The sequence below is a fragment of the Phacochoerus africanus genome, chromosome 8 (assembly GCF_016906955.1).
Source record: "Phacochoerus africanus isolate WHEZ1 chromosome 8, ROS_Pafr_v1, whole genome shotgun sequence".
Lineage (NCBI taxonomy): Eukaryota > Metazoa > Chordata > Mammalia > Artiodactyla > Suidae > Phacochoerus > Phacochoerus africanus.
The window spans coordinates 57,883,125-57,905,560 of record NC_062551.1 but is presented as its reverse complement, the minus strand read 5'-3'; the positions used below and the strand labels follow the sequence as shown (position 1 = coordinate 57,905,560).

General features: G+C 48.4%; 2 protein-coding genes and 1 non-coding gene across 3 annotated transcripts in view; 2 read left to right on the top strand and 1 right to left on the bottom strand.

Moving 5' to 3' along the window:
• The first annotated feature begins 7,284 nt into the window (after window positions 1–7,284).
• Window positions 7,285–22,436, top strand: part of LOC125132683 (cationic amino acid transporter 3-like) — a 32,646-nt gene continuing 17,494 nt past the window's right edge. Inside the window, exon 1 of the mRNA XM_047790261.1 lies at window positions 7,285–7,398. The gene's annotated coding sequence lies outside the window, so the exon portion shown is untranslated. The remainder of the gene's footprint in view (window positions 7,399–22,436) is intronic.
• On the bottom strand, window positions 8,509–8,615 carry LOC125134725 (U6 spliceosomal RNA). The gene has a single exon (XR_007136737.1). It is a non-coding gene; the product is annotated as a U6 spliceosomal RNA (small nuclear RNA).
• On the top strand, window positions 12,787–18,447 carry LOC125132687 (cationic amino acid transporter 3-like). The gene is given in 12 exon segments (XM_047790318.1): window positions 12,787–13,361; window positions 14,465–14,563; window positions 14,566–14,622; window positions 15,634–15,811; window positions 16,013–16,125; window positions 16,265–16,487; window positions 16,661–16,800; window positions 16,894–16,996; window positions 17,176–17,375; window positions 17,573–17,739; window positions 18,014–18,122; window positions 18,291–18,447. Coding segments are annotated over 12 exon segments (1,878 nt in total). The 5' UTR covers window positions 12,787–12,994; the 3' UTR covers window positions 18,413–18,447.

The window sequence follows — 22,436 nt, the reverse complement described above, 5'->3', positions numbered from 1 at the left end:
GGGATCCCCCTTCTTTTGCTGAGAAGATCTCAGCCATCTCTTTGTGAAGTTTCTCTGGCTAGTGTGTGAGAAACCCCTGGCCGTCTCGGTCATTCCCTCCTTTCTCCAGGATGCTCCATTTTAGCTGCTAAAGGATGCTAAGGTCTGATGTTTGTGTTTGGGAAACAGAGATGGAAAAGCCAGAGGTGTTCCAGACAAAAAGTCACACAAGGTGTAAATTGTATGGACGCGTTCATCCAGTCCTGGTGTTGAATTCTCGTTGGTCTTTGGTCAGCAGGGACACAAAGCGACCAGGTTTTCCGTGAGAGTCCTAGAATTTCTTACCCAGCCCGCTGGTATGGTCCAAAAGGTATCAGAAACCTCTCAGTCCAGAACGTCAAGTCCTTTCTATGAATCTTCTTGAAGATAAAGCTTTTTTTTTGGGGGGGGGGGTGGCCACGTTTGTGGCACATGTGGGACTTCCCAGGCCAGGGATGGAACCTGTGCCACAGCGGTGACCTGAGTCATAGCATTGACAATGCCAGATCCTTAACCCCCTAGACCATGTGGAAACTCCAAAGATGAAGCATGTTTGCAAAAGCACAAATGACAGAAGACTTCAAGTGCCATGATTAAATATCTGATTGCAGGAGTTCCCGTCATGCTGCAGCAGAAATGAATCCGTCTAGGAACCATGAGGTTGCAGGTTTGATCCCTGGCCTCGCTCAGTGGGTTAAGGATCCGGCATTGTCGTGAGCTGTGGTGTAGTTTACCGATGTGGCTCAGATCTGGCCTTGCTGGGTCTGTGGTGTAGGCCCACAGCTACAGCTCTGATTGGATCCCTAGCCTGGAAACTTCCATATGGCACAGGTGCGGCCCTAAAAAGCAAAAAAAAAAGAAAAAAGAAAAAAGAAAAATGTTCATGTAAGAGTCAGCTACTACATGTAAGTCCCTTTTGATAGTTTGTGCTCAGTGTCACTTGATGCGTGTCATGGTCTTGTCACCCCTTCACCACCACCTGCCATTCCCCTGCCGCCACCACCACCCTGCCCCTCTCCCCTTCCTGCTCCTGGGCTTCCTTCCCTGAGGAGCGGGGCTCCTCTGCTCTGACATCCAGGTCCCCTGCTCTGCCTGTGTGCTCAGCTCTCCAGCAAACAGAGCTGCTTGGAGAAGGGGCCCAGGTCACCCTCCCCTTTGTCTCCTCCCTCCCTTCCTGCAAGGCTGGGTGCAGGCAGGATGCTTGTTGAATGCTTTTGTTGCCTGACTTCACAGCAGAGGTTTTAAGCTCCCCTTCTCCTGGGTGGGGTGCAGCTGGGCTTGGGGGTTGCCCACCCTGGAGCGTCTCAGGCCACGTGCAGACTGTGGAGAGTTGAGTAGAGTAAGAAGACTGGGAGGGAGCCGGGTTGTGAGCTGGGTCCCTGGTCTTGCAGCCCCCACTTCTCAGGGTCCTTGCTGATCAAAGGAACTCAAGTGTCCACAGAAATAATCGATAAACAATCTGTCATAAGAATAGGAAAGAGGGAGCTCCTGGTGTGGCGCAGCAGAAATGAATCTGACTAGTATCCATGAGGATGCAGGTTCGATCCCTGGCCTCTCTCAAAGGGTTAAGGATCTGGCATGGCTGTCAGCCGGCCATGGGGTAAGTCGCAGAGACAGCTCAGGTCCTGTGTTGGCTGTGGCTGTGGTGTAGGCTGGCAGCTGTAGCTCTGATTGGACCCCTAGCCTGGGAACCTCCATGTGCTGTGGGTGCAGCCCTGAAAAAAAAATAAAGAAATAAAAAGGAAAAAAGAACAGGAAAGCGTTGGAGTTCTCTTGTGACCAAGTGGGCTAAGGATCTGGCATTTTCACCACTGTGTCATGGTGTTGGATCCTGGCCTGGGAACTTCCACATGCCAGGAGTGCAGCCAAACAAACAAACATAGGAAAGAGTTTCCTTTGAGCCAAACTGAGGACCATAGCAGGGGAGACAGCCTTCCAGTAGCTCTGAGGACCTGCTCCATGGAAGCATCGTTTTCAGCATAATCTTCTACCTTGTTAAAATATAGGTTAGACATCAACCATGACCGGGTAGTTTCCTTCAGGATTTCAAAAAAGACAGACTTAGTCCTCAGACAGCGAGACAGCGGGACCCTCGGGTCCGGGTGGGAAGGAAACCTTATCGTTTAGTGAGTGTTGCCATGGAGCCCATAAGCCGGGAGTTGTTCATCCTCATCCTCCAAACAGACCTCCTTGACCTCAGTGGTGAGAGCAGATGTGCCGTGAGGGTCTGACCGGCTGTCGTAGCTGCACACAACGTTCAGGCTGAAGCCTGTACCAGCCACCCTGACGTCCCCACACCTCAGTATGTGAACACCTTCTCCATCACGAGCACTGGCAAGTCTTAGAGCCATGTGACCCAGCAATTCCTCTGCTGAGGATCTTCCTGAAAGCCCTGAAAGCACACCCTGGAAGAGACACTTGTCTCTTCACGTTTAGAGTAGTGTAAGTCACGTGAGATAAAATGTGGAGCAGCCCACGTGCCCACTGACCAAAGAATGGATAAGCCAAACGTCGTATGTGTAAATGACAGAGCATCATTCAGCATCAACAAGGCAGGGAATCTCACACACGCTACAACGTGGAGAAACCCAGTGGACACTTTACTAACTGAAACAGCCCTGACGGGAAAGGATGAATATTGAAGGATTTCCTTCAGTGCAGCACCGGGAGGGGTCAGATTCATGGAGACAGAGTGTAGGGTGGAATTGCCAGAAACAGGGAAAGGAGAAGGGGCATTGTGGGCAAGTGGGTACAGAGGTTCCGTTTTGCAAGATGCAGAAAGTCCTGGAGTTTGGTGGCACAAAAGGTGAGCATACTTAACAGGACTGAACTGCCTACTTGAAGATGATGAAAATGGCCACTTTTGAGTTCCTGTCGTGGCCCAGTGGTTAACAAATCTGACTAGGGACCATGAGGTTGGAGGTTCCATCCCTGGCCTTGCTCAGTGAGTTGAGATCCAGCGTTGCCGTGAGCTGCGGTGTAGGTCGCAGACGTGGCTCTGATCCCACATTGCTGTGGCTGTGGTGTAGACCGGCAGCTACAGCTCGGATTCCACCCCTAGCCTGGGAACCTCCTTATGCCCCAGGAGTAGCCCTAGAAAAGGCAAAAAGCCAAAAATAAATAAATAAATAAATAAATAAACAAACAAACAAATAAATAAATAATAAAATAAAGTGGCCACTTTTATGTACTGTGTATTTTAGCCCAGTACAAAGAAATCTCAGAACCCATCCTCTGAGAGTAACCACAGACATGTCAAGGGCTGATAGCAACACTCCAGATGCTCCCACCCACCCAGCCCCAGCCCCAGCCCCACCCCCACCCCAACAACCCAGGGGTTAAGCCTTGTCCTTGGGGCTCAGGGACTCCCTGCTTCCCTCTTTGGAGATGTGTCAGCTCCAGCCCCACACAACTTAACCTCAGCTTCCCTGAGAGATCCCTGCTCCAGGCTCTGCTCCAAGGATCCAGTAAGTCTTGGGTATGCCCTCTCTTGGAGGAGACTGTGCGTGGGCTTCAGCGTCTCCTAAAGAGACTGCCATCGCAGGATGCAGCTGGGTCAGTCTGGCTCAGCCTGAGGGTGGGAAGACCCATTGTGCACATGAAAGTAGAAGGAGCTGGGAGCTGTTGTGTTTGTGTGAGAAGTGGAGGGAGTTGGCTCAGTGTCTGGATTCTAAGACTCGTTTTTTTGGACCTGTGCTCAAACAGCGGTAAAAATGACCCTTATATAGGGTTTATGACATGAGAACCACTGACTTCAGTTTCCTGTGTACAGTTGGAGGTCTGTGGTTTCCACCTCTGCGGATTCCCGGAACACTGTAACTGAGGGACTGACCTGAGCATCTGTGGCTTTTAGTATCTGTGGAGGGGGGCTGATGGTGATGCATACGAAATCAACACTGGGCTTGCTCACACCATGATGCTGGCTCAGAGAACACATTACTGGTATTAATTGAACATATGGTGGTAGGAGTTGCTGTTGTGGCTCAGCAGAAAGGAATCTTACTAGCATCCATGAGGTTCCAGGTTCGCTCCCTGGCCTCACTCAGTGGGGTAAGGATCCGGTGTTGCCGTGAGCTGTGGTGTAGGTACCAGACGTGGCTTGGATCCCTGGTTGCTCTGGTTGCATAAAATTAACCGTCTCCACCATTGTAGGTGTACAGTTCTGTACCATTAAGTACATTTCCATTGTCCTGCGACCAGTCTCAGAACCCTTCTCTTCTTGTGCTCATTTAACAATAACTCCCCGTTGCCCCCTCACCTCAGCTCCTGGCAAACCACCGATTGACTTTTCTGTCTATGAATTTGATTCTCTGGGTATCTCATAGAAGTGGAATCATGCACTGTCTGTCTTTGTGTGACTGGCTCATGTCACTTAGCACATTGTCCTCAAGGGTCCTCCATGGTGTAGCAGGGGTCAGCCATTGCTGTTTTCTCAGGCTGAATCATATTCCACTGTCTGTATGGAGCACATTGTGTCTGTCCATTCCTTTGGGGATGGACATAGGACATGCTTCCATGTCTGAGCTACTGTGAATAGTATTGGTATAAACATGGACGTCCAGTTATCACTTTGAGATGCTGTTTTGAGTTCCTTTGGGTCTATGCCCAGAAGTTGAATTGCTGGACCATAGGGTAAATCCATTTTCAATATTTGAGGAATGACCATATTTTATGCATAGTATCTCCTCCCTTCTCCATTTTGCTTTCCTACTCACAGTGCCCAAGGGCTCGTCCGTAGTATCTGAACCAGAAGAACACAGACACCCAGAGAATGAAATGACTTCTCCAAGGGCACAGAGGTATTGGTGGAGCCAAGATTCTTTTTTAAAACTCTTTAATTTTTAAATGTTTTCTTAGTCTTTTTAGGGCCGTATCCACAGCATGTGGAGGGTCCCAGGCTAGGGGTCGAATCAGAAGTGTAGTTGCCAGCCTACACCACAGCCACATCAAAGCAGGATCCAAGCCACATCTGCGACCTATACCAGAACTCAGGGCCATGCCGGATCCTTAACCCACCAAGTGATTCTGAGGGTTGAACCTGCATCCTCACGGATGCTATTCAGATTCGTTTCCAGTGAGCACGGAAGCTCTGAACCAAGATTTTTTTTTTTTTGTCTTTTTGCCATTTCTTGGGCCACTCCAGCAGCATATGGAGGTTCCCAGGCTAGGTGTCTAATCAGACCTGTAGCCACCGGCCTATGCCAGAGCCACAGCAACACAGGATCCGAGCTGCGTCTATAACCTACACCACAGCTCACGGCAACGCCGGATCTTTTAACCCACTGATCAAGGCCAGGGATCGAACCTGCAACCTCATGGTTCCTAGTCGGATTCGTTAACCACTGAGCCACAACAGGAACTCCTGAACCAAGATTTTAACCAGAGTTCCCTGGTTCTTTGAATATTTGCTCATAACCAAAGTGCTAATCATGGACTTTGGAGTGTCATGGGCAGAGGCTTCCTGAAGATGAAGAATGAAGGGTTGTTCCTTTTCCTGCAGGCAGTTGGGAGACAGACCAGCGTGGTTTGATGCCTTGACTGAGCTGGGCTGGAGTCTGTCCCATGTCATTCTGCCTGAACTCACAGTTCCAACTCCATGTCACTCTGCAAGCAGTGACTCAGAAAGCGGTCCGTTTTCAGGATCCTTGGTGTAGAAAGATGTGGAGTCTTAAGTTCTCTGATCACCCAGCCCCTTAGAAGTCACTTCATACATAACATGGAGGGAATGGAATAATGATGAAAATTTCCCCAGTTTTAAAACTAGAAAATAGAAGGACAAACCAGACAAGCTAATGCATAGCAGAGGTAGATTTGAACTAGAAGAGCTGGTTGATCTCAATTCTAGAATCATCAATTCTAAGGGAGCTCCCCTTGTGGCTCAGTGGAAATGAACCTAACTAGCATCCATGGGGACGCAGGTTCGATCCCTGGCCTCACTTGTTGGATTAAGGATCCGGCGTTGCTGTGGCTGTGGTGTAGGCCAGCAGTGTAGCTCAGATTCTACCCCTAGCCTGGGACCCTCCATATGCCGTGGGTGTGGCCCTAAAAAGACAACGGAGAAAGAAAAATAAAAATAATAGAATCTTCAATTCTCAAATCAGCACCTTATACCAATTAAGCAGCTGCTGTGTGTGCCAGGCACTGTATCAGAAGCTTTTACAGCTTTCCCACTGTGCCTCAGCAGGTTAAGATCCCAGCCAGTGTCTGTGAGGATGTGGGTTGGATCCCTGGCCTTGAGATGAGGGTTAAAAATCTGGCATTGCCATGAGCTGTGGTGTAGGCTGCAGTATCAGCTCTGATCTGCTGTTGCTGTGGCTGTGGTGTAGGCAGGCAGCCACAGCCCTGATTGGAACCTTAGCCTGGGAACTTAACTATATATGCCCTGGGTACAGCCCTAAAGAACACAAAAAAAGAAGCTTTTGTTTCTGAAGGGACAGAAATCTTTTCTCTCTTTTGCTTCTGAAGCTTTTGCTCTCACTTTTTTTCCTTTTTTCTTTCTTTTTTTTTGCCTTTTGACGTTTTAGGGCCGAACCTTCGGCCTATGGAGATTTCTAGGCTAGGGGTCTAATCAGAGCTGTAGCTGCCAGCCTATGCCAGAGCCACAGCAAAGCCAGATCCGAGCCGTGTCCATGGCCTACCACAGCCCACGGCAATGCCAGATCCTGAATCCACTGAGTGAGGCCAGGGATGGAACCCACAACCTCATGGTTCCCAGTCGGATTTCTTTCCATTGCGCCACAACAGGAACTCCTGCTTTTGCTTCTGAAGGGACAGAAAACTTTTCTTTGCCTGGTCTAATAATTACATTTCCCTAAGAGATGGACAAATGTAGTCTGGTATCTAGAGGAGGCCCATAAAAACTCTGAGGCTCAAAGGCAGTCGGGCACCTGGGGTTTATATGCTACCCAGAGCCAAGGAGAAAGGGTGGAGTTCTAGGGGTTCAAAGGGGAGGGAGACAGCGCCTAGGAGGATGGGAGGAGCAAAGCTTTGCTGCTCCGGGAAGTCTTTCCAAAATAACAAGTTATCTCTGATAATAGCTCTCTTCTTGGCATTGGCTCCGATCGGCCCCCTAGCCTCGGAACTTTCATATGTTGCAGGTGCCTAAAAGGAAAAACAAATAAAGAAACAACAAAAAAACCCCCAAAAACCTTGCACTGAGGGTAACCACAGTGCAACACTGCAGGTGATCCTGCTCACCCAGCCCCACCCCCAGCCCCACCCCCAGCCCCATGCCAACAACCCAAGGTTAATTGAGTCTAGTCTTTTGTGCTCGGTAATTTCCTGCTTTCGTTTTTGGAGATGTGTCAGCTCCAGGCCCGCACAGCTTAACCTCAGCCTCCCTGTGTAATCCAGTGCTCCAGGCTCTGCTCCAAGAATCCGGTGAGTCTTGGCATCCCCTTCTTCTGGAGGAGACTGGGTGCTCGGTTCAGCTTCTCCTGGATATTTTTTGTTCTTGTCTCTTTGGGGCCGCACCTGCGGCATAGGGACGTTCCCAGGCTAGGGGTGGAATCTGAACTGCAACTACCAGCCTTTTGCCATAGCCACAGCACCGCCGGATCCTAAACCCACTGAGCAAGGCCAGGGATCAAACCCCCATCCTCCTGGATACCAGTTGGGTGCGTTGCCGCCTAGCCACAGTGGAACTCCTTAGCTCTTCCTAAAGAGACCTCTGCCATCCCAGGGTGCAGCTGGGTCAGCCTGGCTCAGCCTGAGGGTGGAAAGACCCATTTTGCACACGAGAACGTAAGGAGCTGGCAGGTGTGAGGGTTTGTGTGGGAAGAGGTGGGGGTGGGGAGATTACATCCGTGTCCAGAGGCTCTAAGACTAGTGTTTAGGTTTGTGTTCCGACAACAGGAAAAATTGCCCTTATGTAAGGTGTATGACCTGGGGACCACTGACTTCAGACTCCTGTCTACTATCTGGCGCACTGTGTCTGCAGATACAAGGATGACGTGAGGGACTTGGAAGCATCCTGGATTTGGTATCCGTGAAGGATGACTGTGTGGTGATTTATATTAAATCCCCTTGGGGTTTGTTACAGCCAGTAACTCTGTGAAGCTGGCTCTATTGTTTATCATTGGCAGTGGCAATTTTAAAATTGGTGATAAAATACACAACAAAATCTATTTAACTATTTAAAAATTTTTCAAGTTTTATGGAAGTATAGGTGATTTCCTTCCTTCTTTCCTTTCTTTCATTTGTTCTTTTGCTTTCTAGTGCCACATCCGCCGCATATGGAAGTTCCCCCACTAGGGGTCAAATCAGAGCTACAGCTGCCAGCCTACACCACAGCCACAGCAGCGTGGGATCCAAGCTCACAGCAATGCCAGATCCCTAACCCACTGAGCGAGGCCGAGGCCAGGGATGGAGCCCACATCCTCATGGATGTTAGTCAGATTCGTTTCCCCTGCACCTCAGCGGGAATCCCCAATGATAGCTGATTTTCAGTGTTGTGATCATTTCTGCTTTACAGCAAAGGGGTTCAGGTATAAGACCATGGAATGCTTCATGACTGTGTGTGTCATCCTGGCGCAGGGGCCATGCTAATCTTCTTTGCAAGATTCCAGTTTTAGCAGAGGTGCTGCTGAGGCCAGCACCCATGCTAAGCAGTTTTAAGTGTGCAGGTCACTAAGTTGACGTACGTTTACATATTTGCTGAGCAGCCAATCTCCAGACGCTTTTCATCCTGTAAACCTGAAACCGTGTCCCCATTGGACAAGGGCTTCTCATTGTCTCCTCACCCCAGCTCCGTTTGACTTTGCGTCTCTAAGGATCTAACTCCTTTGGGTACTTCATGGCGGTGGAAACACACAGTATTTGTCTTTTGGTGCCAGGCTCCTGTCACTTGGCACAATGTCCTCAAGCTTCCTCCAGGTTGTAGCACAGGTCAGATATTGCTGTCTTTGTGTTCCCTTCATGGCCCAGTGGTTAACGAACCTGAGTAGGATCCATGAGGATTCGGGTTCAAGTCCCTGGCTTTGCTTGGTGGGTTAAGGATCAGGTGTTGCCATGAGCTTTGGTGTAGGTCACGCATGTGGCTTGGATCCCTGTTGCTGTGGCTGTGGTGTAGGCTTGTGGCTGCAGCTCTGATTCCATCCCGAGCCTGGCAACCTCCATTGCTGAGGGTGCAGCCCCAAAAAGTAAAAAAAAAAGAAAAAAATAAAAAGGAAATGGTGTCTTTTGAAGGCTGACTACTTTCCCACTGTCTTTTTTAAAAAAATTTTTTATTACTCAAATGTATTTATCACATCTGTGGTTGTATAATGGTCATTACAATCCAGTTTCACAGGATTTCCATCCCACAACCCAAGCACATCCCTCCACCTCCCAAACTGTCTCCTCCGGAAGACCATAAGTTTTTCAATGTCTGTGAGTCAGCATCTGTTCAGCAAAGAGGTTCAGTCTGTCCTTTTTTTCAGATTCCACATGTCAGTGAAAGCATTTGATGTTGGTATCTCATTGTATGGCTGACTTCACTTAGCATGATAATTTCTAGGTCCATCCATGTTGCAAAAAATGCCAGTATTTCATTCCTTTTAATGGCTGAATAATATTCCATTGTGTATATGTACCACATCTTCTTGATCCACTCCTCTGTTGATGGACACTTAGGTTGTTTCCATGTCTTGGCTATTGCAAATAGTGCTGCAGTGAACAGAGTACATGTGTCTTTGCGAGTCCTGGTTTTCTCTGGACAGATGCCCAGGAGTGGGATTGCTGGATCAAATGGTCGTTCTCTGTTTAGTTTTCTGAGGAATCTCCATACCGCTTTCCACAGTGGTTGCACCCATTTACAATGCCACCACCAGTGTACTAGGGTTCCTTTCTCTCCACACCCTCTCCAGCCCTTATTGTTTGTCGACTTTTGGATGATGGCCATTCTGGCTGGTGTAAGGTGGTACCTCATCGTGGTTTTGATTTGCATTTCTCTAATAATGAGTGATGTTGAACACCTTTGCATATGTTTTTTGGCCATCTGTATGTCTTCTTTGGAGAACTGTCTGTTTAGCTCTTCTGCCTATTTTTTTGATAGGCTTGTTTGTTGTTTTGGTATGGAGCTACAGAAGGTGTTCATAAATTTTGGAGATGAATCCCTTGTCAGTTGATTCATTTGCAGACATATTCTCCCATTCTGTGGGTTGTCTTTTTGTTTTGTTTAGGGTTTCCTTTGCTGTGTAGAAACTTGAAGTTTGATTAGGTCCCATTTGTTTATTTTAGTTTTTATTGTCGATACTCTAATAAGAGGTGGATCTGAGAAGATGTTGCTGTCGTTTATGTGGGAGAGTTTTTGGCCTATGTTTTCCTCTAAGAGTTTTATAGTGTGTGGTCTTATATCTAGATCTTTAATCCATTTGGAGTTTATGTTTGTGGATGGTGTTAGGGAGTGTTCTAATCTCATTCTTTTCCACATGGCTGTCCAGTTTTCCCAGCAGCACTTATTGAACAAGCTGTCCTTTCTCCATTGTATATCCTTGCCTCCTTTGTCCTAGATGAGTTGGCTGTAGGTGCGTGGGTTGAATTCTGGGCTTTCTATCCTGTTGCACTGATCTCTATGTCTGTCTTTGTGCCAGTACCATGCGGATTTGATGATTGTTGCTTTGTAGTATAGCCTGAAGTCCGGGAGCCTGATTCCTCCAGCCCCATTTTTCTTTCTCAGGATGTCTTTGGCTCTTCTGGGTCTTTTGTGCTTCCAAAGAAACTTTAAAATATTTTGTTTGAGTTCTGTGAAAAATGTCCTTGGTACTTTGATAGCGATTGAATCTGTAGACTGCCTTAGATAGTATAGTCATTTTGCTAATATTAACTGTTCCAAACCAAGAGCATGGTATACCTTTCCATCTATTTGCATCATCTTTGATTTCTTTCATCAGTGGCTTATAGTTTTCAGAGTATAGGTCTTTTGTCTCCTAGGTATTTTATTCTTTTGGATGTGATGGTAATGGGATTGCTTCCCTAATTTCTTTTTCTGCTCTTTCATTGTTAGTGTATAGAAATGCCGTCGATTTCTGTGGATTAATTTTGTATCCTGTGACCTTGCCAGATTCATGGATGAGCTCTAACAGTTTTCTGGTAGCGTCTTTGGGATTCTCTAGGTATAGTATCATGTCATCTGCAAATAGTGATAGTTTTTTGGATTTCTTTCGAATTTGGATGCCTTTTACTCCAATTTGGATTCCTTTTATTTCTTTTACTTCTCTGATTGCTGTGGCTAGGACTTCCAGAACTATGTTGAAGAGTAGTGGCGAGAGCGGACATCCTTGTCTTGTTCCTGATCTCAGTGGCTATCCCACTGTCTTTCTCCTTTCCTTTATGGATGGACATCTGAGTTGCTTCCGTGTTTCAGCATTTGTGACTAATGCTACTGTGAACAGGGGTGTCCACGGCTCTCTGAGACCATCTTTTCCGTTATTGGAGGGTATCCCCAGAGGGGGAGTGTTGGATTATATGGGAAAGCATTTTTAGTTTTGGAGGAACCCCCGTCTTTTCTCCACAGAAGCTGCTCCATTTACACTCATCCTAACAGTGCACGAGATTGGTCAGAAGCATTTGAAAAAGAGGCAAACGGGGGTGCTGAGCAGTACATGACGTGTTCAAAGGCACAGGTGTGGGGGCGGAGCCGAGATGCGAATCAGCGTTTCCTGGCTCTTGGAAAGCTTGCTCTTCACCACTGGGCTGAGCTTGGGCTTTGGAGGCTCCGTGGGCGGGAGCTTCCTGAAGATGACTGTGTTCACTGGGTCAGCCTGGCCCTCAGAGCTGGGTAGTGGGGAGACATTGTGTGCCCCAAAGATTAGGAGACAGAATCCTGTCACTTCTGATTGAGAGTGAAGGTGGGACCCTTTCCTGCAGGCAGCTGGGAGACAGACCAGTGTGGTTTGATGCCTTGACTGAGCTGGGCTAGAGTCTGTCCCATCTCCTTCTGCCTGAACTCACAGTTCCAACTCCATGTCACTCTGCAAGCAGTGACACAGAAAGTGGTGTAGAAACCTGTGGAGTCTTATGTTCTCTGATCACCCAGCCCCTTAAAAGTCACTTTGCACATAGCAAGGAAGGGAGGGGATAAGGATGGTAACAATTTCCCCTGTTTTACGGTGGAAAGGAGGACGAAGATGGCACATAGTTTGTACACAATCAGACAAGCTGATGCACAGCAGAGCTGAATTGGAACCAGCAAATCTGGTTGACTTCAGTTCTAAAATCATCATTCTTAGCCACTCAGCTTAGGCGAATTAAGCAGTGGCTGTGTGTGCCAGGCACTGTTTTAGAAGCTTTTGCTCCTGAAGGGGCAGGAATCTTGGCTTTCTAGATTCTTTGTCTGGTCTGATCATGACATTTACTTAGCAGATGACCAAATTTAGTTTGTTAGGTACAGGAGGCCCATAGAAACTCAGAGGCTCAAAGACAGTCAGGCACCTGAGGCTTATATGCTCACTTCCTGAGCTTAAGGAGAAGGGGGTGGGCATCTGGGGGTTCACAGGCGAGGGAGACAGCCCCCAGGAAGCTGGGAGGAGAAATGCTTGGGAAGCAGATGTTTGCCCATTTATTTAGAGATGTTTTTCTGAGACAAACGTTTATCTCCAGAAACAGCTCTCTTCCTGGCATGGGCTGTCTGTCGAAGTTATTGAGCAGTTTAAGGGAGAGGCAAGAGCTGTTCCTGAGTCTTCTGGGTCTTCATTGCCTTCAGCTCCAAACAGTGCACATGTGAAGTGGTGCATTTTGGGGGAGACATAATTCTCTCCCCCCACTGCTCCCCAAGGAGCCCTTCCCGTAACTTTGAACCATGTGGAAGATCTTCCTTAGATTTGAAGAAACCAAAGCTCAGAGATGGAGGACGTGTCCCGTGTACCCCTTTATCTGCTGATCCCATAACCCCGTTTCCCCATGGAGTCAGACTCCCAGGGTCAAGTGTGAATGGACATTCCTGTGGACTTTGGGTCTTATTTCTCTGCAGATTGGTACCTCCTCAACTCTGTCCGGGATGCTGGGTCAGCATGTTCACCCATTTGGTGAGAAACTGGTCCAAAGGCGGCCACTGGAGCCCAGGGACGAGTCTGAGATTCCCACATCTCATCCCAACAGCTTTGACCTAGTGGTCTTTGGTGTGAACACCTAGAGGGGTGGTGTGTACATCCTGGCAGGCGTAGCAGGCGTGTATGTAGCTGGACCTGCAATCATCATCTCCTTCTTGGTCGTTGCCTTATTTGCCGTGTTGTCTGGATTCTGCTTTGCTGAGTTTGGGGCCCGGGTACCCCGCTCTGGTTCTGAGTATTTCTACAGCTATGTGACAATGGGACAACTGTATGCCTTCATCACTGGCTGGACCCTCATACTGCATTTCGTTCTTGGTGAGATGCCGGGAGCGGGGCATGCTGTGGGCTTAAGACCAGGGACCTGGGAGAGAGAACCGGGGTCTTCACTCATTCATCAGCCCTTTGTCATTGACCTTGTAGAGGGAGTCAGGTGGTTGTGGCAGAATCCCCCCCACCTGCATTCTCCTTGGCTCTATCCTGTTGTCCTAAAATGACTGGACCCAAAACCTAGAAGCGGGGGGGAAGTGTAGGGAGTGGGTGCGAGGGAGGCACATCCCACAGGCTCACCTCTCAGCATTTAAAGGCTTTGCTCAGCTGTTGTCTTCCTGGGATTTCCCTGTACCAGTCGAGTGGGATTTCAGCCCTCATCTCCCAGCCCTGTTGGTCCTACTTTCCTGTGCTTTTTTTCATTTCTTTACTTTTTTTTCCCTTTTCCTGGGCCGGACGCACGGCATATGGAGGTTCCGAGGCTAGGGGTCAAATCAGAGCTGTAGCCACAGGAAAGCGGGATCCAAGCTGAGTCTGCAATCTATACCACAGCTCATGGCAACCCTGGATCCTTTACCCACTGAGTGAGGCCAGGGATCCAACCCGAAAGCTCAAGGTTCCTAGTTGGTTTTGCTAACCACTGAGCCACAACAGGAAATCCCCCTGTTTTCTTTTCTTGCATAACTTCCATCTCCTCCTAACATATTACATAGCCCATTTAGTCACCCGGTTCAGCTCCCCTGAGCCCATGAAGAGAAACTTTGAGACGGGGCATTTTGTCTGTTTCTTTTCCCCTCAAATCCACTCCAGGGTGTTCGTAGGGGTTCAGTTACTGTCTCTCTCTCTCTCTCTTTTTTTTTTGTCTTTTTGCTATTTCTTTGGGCCGCTCCTGCGGCATATGGAGGTTCCCAGGCTAGGGGTTGAATCGGACCATAGCCACTGGCCTACGCCAGAGCCACAGCAACGCGGGATCCGAGCCGCGTCTGCAACCTACGCCACAGCTCACGGCAACGCCGGATCGTTAACCCACTGAGCAAGGGCAGGGACCGAACCCGCAACCTCATGGTTCCTAGTCGGATTCGTTAACCACTGCGCCACGATGGGAACTCCAAGTTACTGTCTCTTCATCAATCTTCCTTCTGCCACTGCAGCCACCGCCTACTTGACCAGGGCCTGGAGCTACAACTTTGACAGCCTGATCGGGAACCACATCTCACAGGTGTTAGAGGGAACTTTCTCTGAGCATATGCCCTGTTCCTGGCCCCATACCCAGACTTTGTTGCGCTGGTGCTGGTGCTGCTGATGGCTGGTAAGAAGGGGTCAGAGCTAAGCTGGGGAGCATGGACTGTGAATGGGGAAGCTGGGGTGGGAAGGGCTTGTGTCCCAGGATGGTTGGGGGATTAGGACTGTAGAGAAACGGGACAGGAAAGCAAAAGCTTAGACCTTTCTTTTAGACCTTTGCAGCACTGATGTTTGCCCATGGGTGGGGGCTGTCCTGTGCTCCCCAAATTGCATTTTTCTTTTTCGTTCTTTCTTTCTTTCTTTTTTTTTTTTTAGCACAGCTGCATGGGTGACATATGGAAGTTCCTGAGGCTAGGATTTGAATCCAAGGCACATGTATGACCTACACCACAGCTCGTGGCAACACTGGATCCTGAACCCGCTGAATGAGGCCAGGGATCCAACCTGCATCCTCCAGAGGCAAGGCTGGGTACTTCACCTGCTGATCCATAATGGGAACTCCTTTAAAATCATTGTTGGATGTTGACTAGCATCCCTAGAGTTTGCTCCCAACTGTGACAGTCAGAATGTATCCAGATATGGGCACATCTCCCTCAGGGGACAAAATCTCCCCAGCTCAGAATCACTGATAAAATGACAAGTTTCCTCAGCTATATTGAGAACAAGGATATTCTTTGAAAGAAAAGGAGATTCTCAGAGGAAGAACTAATGTGCTATTTGTCTCAGCTTTATTGAAATATCATTCACATACCACATTCTCTTAGTTTATGTTATACAGCATGACTATTTGATAGATGTATGTATTGTGAGATGATTGCCACGATAAGAAATGAACCCTCTTGGAGTGTACAAATCCGTGGCACTTAGGACATTCATAGTGTTGCACAACTGACATCTCCCTCTACTTCCAAATATTTTCATCTCCCACAAAGGCAGCCCTACACCCACTGAGCATCACTGTCCATCCCAGACCCCACCTCAGGTCCCCAACCCTAAGCCCTTGACCACCGCTAGTCCACTTTCAGTCTCTGCAGATTTAATTATTTCGGAGGTTTCACACTTTCCATCTTTCCCACAGGGCTACTGATTCTGGGAGTTCAGGTGACAGAACTGGTTGCCAATGTGTCCATAGGCTTCAATGTTTTCTTGCTCAGGTTCATGATCCTCTCTGGCTTCATTAAGGGAGACCTGCACAACTGGCAGCTCACAGAACAGGACTACAAACTGGCTGCATCTGGATCCAATGACACCTCTAGGTTAGGAGGGTCCTTTTGCCCCTAGTCCTGCTTAGAGGGGGCTGCAGATCTGGGAATACAGTGGGAACGGAAGAGACCTGGCCTGATGGATCCAGAAGATGGGGTCCTGGAGCCCAGGTCCTGGGGCATTAACAAAGGAGTCCAGTAGAGATGTCTGAACAGCCTCCCCCATGCTCTTCCTCATCCTTTCTCTCACCACAGCCTGGGCCCTCTGGGTTCTGGAGGGTTTGTGCCCTTTGGCTTCGAAGGGATTCTCCGAGGAGCAGCAATGCCTTTCTACTCATACTTTGGTCTTAATGCCATCATCACTACAGGTAACATGGTCATTTGGGCTGCCCTTGAGCAATGGGGTTGGCAGTTGACGAGGCTGCTTTTGGAGGTGGGAGGGGGAAGAATATTGAATGATTTCACAGCTGTGTGTTTTCCTGACCTGATGCTCCCACCATCCTGCAGGGAGAGAAACCCCCAACCCTCAGCGTTCCATCCCTTGGAGCATAGGGATCTTCATCTCCATCTGCTTTTTGGCCTATTCTGGTGTCTCAGCAGCTCTCACCCTCATGGTGCCCTACTACCAGATTCATCCTTACAGTCCGTTGCCACAGGCTTTTCACCATGTTGGCTGGGCTCCTGCCGGATACTTTGTGGCTGTTGTCATCCTGTGTGCTCTTTTTTACAGGTCAGTGTCAAAGCTTTCTCTCCATGTACCGTCAGATGCTCAGGCATCCTCTTTCTTGGGATTGAGGGAGGAGAGGGAAAGACACCTCACCCCATGTGGGACCAGGAAGCAGAAACCAGAGCTGTCCTGCTTCTCTACATCCTCACACGTGTTCCCATTATTGTCTTTTCCAGCCTCCTGCTTGTCATGTTGAGCATGTCTCGGTTGATTTGTGAAATGGCAGAGGATGGGCTCCTTTTCCGGGGACTTGGCAAAATCTATACCCGAAGAGGCACCCCCATCGTGGCCATCCTGGTTTCTGCAACTCTTTCAGGTCCATAAACACAACCCAGTCCTTCTTCGATCAATTTCTTTAGCTTGGATATATCCAGTGGCTTCTCACTCCCACCCCAAACCCTTGTTCTAGGGATCCTGGCAGTACTTTTCGAAATCTTTCATCTTGTGGAACTCCTGTCAGTTGGGGCCCTGTTTGTTTACTTCCTGGTGACTTTTTCTGTCCTGGTCCTCAGGTGAGACTCCACTACACCTTGACTGGGGGTCTTGGACTCATGGAGGTTGACAGTATGATCCCCTCCTGCTGCTTCCTAAATGTCCTGCTGGGCTTGAGTCAGGAAAGCAGTGGACTAGGCTGTCTGATGCTGGATGAATAGGCGCAGCTGTTCATATTACCTTTATACCTCTAATGCAGGTACCAGCCAGACCAGAACTTCAGCAAGAAGGAGAAAGTAGAGGATGAAACTGAGATGGAGCCTATAGTTGGAGCAAGTCCTTTGGAATCTGTGCCTGAAGCAGGAACCTCAAACCCTCTAAAGAGTCTGTGGGACCCTGTCAGCACCATCCCAACTCTGAAATCTGGCCAGATTGTCTATGGATGCGCCTTCCTGCTGGGTGAGCACGGGGACTTCTCTTTGGTCACCTTCTGAGATGGACAGGATGGGCAGGGAGTGGGCGGGCTGGCAGCTGAGGAGTCTTGCAGATGTGATGGCCCTTCCTGGGGTGGGCAGTGTGGGGGAGGGGTGACCCGAGGTCTTGACCCATTTGGCCTCTGGAGTTGAGCCTGCTGTCCTCCCCCTTGACCCTTGCAGTTCTCCTGCTGACCATCCTGAGCCTGCTTCTGGCCCTGTGGCCCAGCCAAGTGTTCTCTGGAGACCCCGGGTTCACAGCAGGGGCTGTGCTGCTGCTGCTGCTCATTGCGGGGATCACTGCCATCATTTGGAGGCAGCCCCAGAACCCCTCTCCTCTTCCCTTCAGGGTAGGTGACCTTATGTGCCCAGCTGTCCAGGCTGAGGGGGTGAAGTCAGCATGCTTTGAGGTGAAGCCTCCTTTGCTGGACCAGGGAAGAGGGGACTTGCTCAAACCCATGGACCTTCCCTGGTCCCACCCAGTGCTTCCCCCACACCCCTCAGTCTCAGTGGGCCCTGCATGCACAGCCTGAGGAGGACTGGGGTCTCCCTGCCCACGTGGGGAAGGGGCCTCCCTCTCTGACGTGGGTGCTGTGTTCAGGGATTCACTGGCTTTGCCCCCAGGTCCCTGCTCTGCCCGTGCTCCCAGTGCTGAGCATCTTTGTGAATGTCTACCTGATGATGCAGCTGTCCTCTGTGATTTGGGCCCAGTTTGGCATCTGGAATGCCATGGGTGAGTGGCTTTCTGGGATGAAGAAGCCTCTAGAGTGACTGAACCCAATACCCTTCCTAATGACCTCTCCCAACAAAGTGTGTCAGATGCCATAATAGGGGACCTTCTGGGCATTTGTAAGCGGGGAGAGGGCCTACTTTGCTTCTCATGGTCTCATTTCCCTGCTAGGACTGGCCATATACTTTGGATATGGGATCTGACACAGCCTGGAGGAGAAGAGGGATCCACAGCCACCAGCCTCCAGCTCCCAGACTCTGCATGAACACACCCCTGCTGCTGAATCCTCTTAACCACAGGGAATAGATGATGTATGTTTCTCTCCAAATACTGCATCTGTTTTCTTGTTCAAGCGACACCGTTATCCTCTATGGGGTATGAGTGGATTGCATTTAGAGCCCTGTTTCATTGAGCCCCGTTTTCACTTTAGTATTGTATAATTTTTTTCTTGGTCTTTTGCCTTTTCTAGGGCCATTTCCCGCGGCATGTGGAGGTTCCCAGGCTAGGAGTAGAATCAGAGCTGTAATCTCCAGCCTATGCCAGAGCCACAGCAACGCGGGATCCGAGCCATGTCTGCAACCTACACCACAGCTCATGGCAATGCCCGATCCTTAACCCACTGAGCAAGGCCAGGGATCAACACGGCAACCTCATGGTTCCTAGTTGGATTTGTTAACCACTGCGCCACCTCGGGAACTCCTATTCGTGTTTATTCCTATTGCCTTGGGAGACAACCTAATAAAACATTTGTGTGTTTCATGTCAGAGAATATTTTTCCTAGGTTGTCTTCTAGGAGTTTTATGTTGCCTTGTCTTATTGTTGAAGTCTTTAAGTTATTTTGAGTTTCTTCTTGTGCATGGTATGAGGGTGTGTTCTAGTGTCATTGATTTACATGCAGCTGTCTAGTTTTCCCTGTACCACTTGCTGAAAAGACTGTCTTTACCCCTTTTTATTGTATTTTCAATTGAAAACTGAGGGTTTTTTTTTAGCTTTTTAGAGCCACACCTGCAGCATATGGAGGTTCCTAGGCTAGAGGTCGAATCAGAGCTACAACTGCCGGCCTATGCCACAGCCAGAGCAACTCGGGGCCCGAGGCATGTCTGAGACCTACACCACAGCTCACACTCCGCCAGATCCCTGACCCACTGAGTGAGGCCATGTATGGAACCCTCATCTCTCCTGGATCCCAGTTGGATCTGTCTCCGCTGAGCCACAACAGGAATTCCTAGAGCAAGATGTTGAGTGTTGGGATAGTGCCGACACAATACACAGTGGGTCTGTGGGCACTCCTTTTTCCCGTTTTATATTCTTGCCTCCTTTGTTGAAGATCAGTTGACCTTAGGAGTCTGAGGCCCTAAAAAGGAAAAAAAAAAGGAAAACCCCCAATCATCTTGGATAACACAGGGTTGCCTCAAATCTTCAATTTGCAAAAAAAAAGAAAGAAAGAAAGAAAGAAATGCAGTGTCTTCCAAGCCCAGTAAAGCAAGGTATGCCTGTACACATATATGTTCATGTGTTTATGTGTAATTAATACCCATCAAATAGGTACATGCAATTTAAGTACTAAAAAGACACGTGTTACTCTTCCCTGTTCATCTGGAATTCACTGTATCGCGGCATCGTGTGTGTTTCTTTGCTGTGTCTCTCACCCCTCGGTCTCTGTGTATGCTCTCTGCATTCTCATTTCCTCTTAGAGAGACATTGAGTGCATTGGGTTAGGGGTTATCCCAATGACCTGCTTGTCCTGAATTCCCCCTTTAAGGGCCTGTCTCCAAATACAGACACACTCTGAGGTATGAGGGTTCAGTTTGCAGAACAAAGGACCCTAAATGCCCAAGTGCCCAGCTGGATTGGAGGGAAGACAGGATGCTGGGAAATCGGGGTGGGGAAAGAAGGGCCTGAGGGAAAACTAGGAACAAACACATGTGGGCAGAACACATCCCAGGTTTTGCCTTGATGAACTATATCCGAGAGAAAGTGCCTTACACCAAACACGTGAAACTGGCATGTCATCACTGCTCTTCTAAAGCTTTGGCCAGTTGCCCTGAGCTGCTTCCCTGTCTGGATCCCGAACAGTTATCAGCCCCTTGGGGACAGAATCCTGAGTCTCCACCATGGCCTGGTGTCAATTCCGTCACTCAGGAAGGTTCAACCAATATTTGCAAGGGATCGACTATATAGGAGACTCCTACAGAGGAAGTGGAGGACGCTTAGGACCTGGACTTGCTTCAAGCTTACAAGGTTCTTTCTCTCACTTACAGATGTGACTCTGAAGCTTAGCGAGAGCCTCCATGGGTTGCCCCATAGAGAGGGGGTCAGTCCGGGCAGTGTACCTCCAGAACCAGAGCCCTTCTCTCTACTCTTAAACGACCCTTCCCTTCCTTCCTGTGGGTCTTCCACGCCCTCGTCCAGTGCCTAGACATCACCTAATAGCCAGAAGAAGGACAGAAAAACTCCCTGAGGGATCGTTGGCTTGGATGAAGAGCTCAGATTCCTTTCTCACTCAGAACTCCTTCTAGTGGCTCAGATTGAAACCTTTGCATGATAGGAGTTCCCCTTATGATGCAGTTATTAACTATATTAAATATTTTACAATTGAAAATAAAATGCAATACCACTAGACATGCTCTAGAAGAGCTAGAATGAAAACGATGGGGGAAAAAAACAAAAGAAACAAGTGTTGGTTTGGAATGTGGAGTGTGGATATTCTGCTGTTGGAAATAGAAAGGGGTGTCACCTCTTCTAGGTATGTTCCCAACACAGTTTGACCCAAATATGCACGACGACACATCTACTAGAGGTTCATCTCAGTTCTCCTTGTGGCGGCTCCCCACTGGAGCCGACCTAAAAGCCCATGGAGACTGGACGGGGTCAGTTCTTTGTGAGGGATGGACGTGATTTCTTCCAGCTTCGATGGGATACAAGTGCCCAAAACCCTGGGTAATTTTTAGGTGGAGACTGTGATGAGCTGAAGTTATACCTGCCTGCAGGGAGTCTGGGCCCTCTCAGTTCCCTGCAACAGCCCTACAGAGGGACCTGCAAACCCAAGATACGTGAAAGAGGCCAGACCCCGCGTCCATCTACACTGGGTCCATTTACAGAGCACCCGACGTGAGACAACATCAATTTCTGCTGCTGGATCAGGACGGAGGTCCTCCTAGGAGGAGTGGGGACTGGATTGGCAGTGGGGGGAGGGGAGGTTCCAGGGTGGGGGCAGTATTTCTGCTTGGCTTCTTTTTTGTGTGTGTGTGGTCTTTTTAGGGCCACACCCTCACATACGGAGGTTCCCAGGGTAGGGAGTCTAATCAGAGCCTCAGGGGCCGGCCTACGCCACAGCCACAGCAAGGCCAGATCCGAGCCGCATCTGCGACTACACCACAGCTGAAGGTCATGCTGGATCCTTACTGCACTGAGCAAGGCCAGGATGGAACCCGCAACCTCGTGGTTCCTGGTTGGATTCGTTTCCATTTCGCCATGATGGGAACTCCTTCCCTGCTTGTCCTAATGTGAGTACATTCATTTGGGAAAATTCATCAACCTCTATCCTATGACATGTGCATTTGTCTTTGTATGTTCTAGTCAAAAAAACTTCATTTAGATTTTTTTTTGACTACACCTGTGACATGCAGAAGTTCCTGGGTCAGGGATCAGTCCTAAGTCATAGCTGTGACAATGCTGGACCCTTAACCACTAGGCCACCAGGGGACTCCCTAGATTTATTTCTCATTGAGGTGAGATATATTTTTTTATCTTTTAAATATATGTCTTTTCAAACTTTTATTTTAATTTTTTTTTACTGTGCAAATGAAATTTTATTTATTTATTTATTTATTTTTTGCTATTTGTTTTTATTTGCCTTATGCTTTTTGTTCCCCACTTCTTGCACTATAGTCTTATTTTGGGTTATTTTAATTTTTTGATTTCATTTTTATCATATAATTGATTTATAGTTTTTCAAGTGTACAGCAAAAATTCAGTTAAATATATACACACAGATATATAGGTCTTCTATGTATACAATATATGTGTGTATGTATACACACATATGTGGATGTGTATATATTTATATACATACATATATTTTTATATTTGAGCCAAACTGAGGACTATAGCAGGGGAGATATCGTTCAAATGGCTCTGAGGAACTGTTCCCCTGAGGCATGGTTTTGAGCACATTCTCACACCTCCTCTGACCTAAGGATATACATCAAACTTGGCAGGATATACTCCTTCAGGGTTTGAAAGAGACAGGTTTTGTATATATACAGCAGCACAGCAGGAGCATGGTGTCTGGGAAGGGAATGTTACCACTCCTTA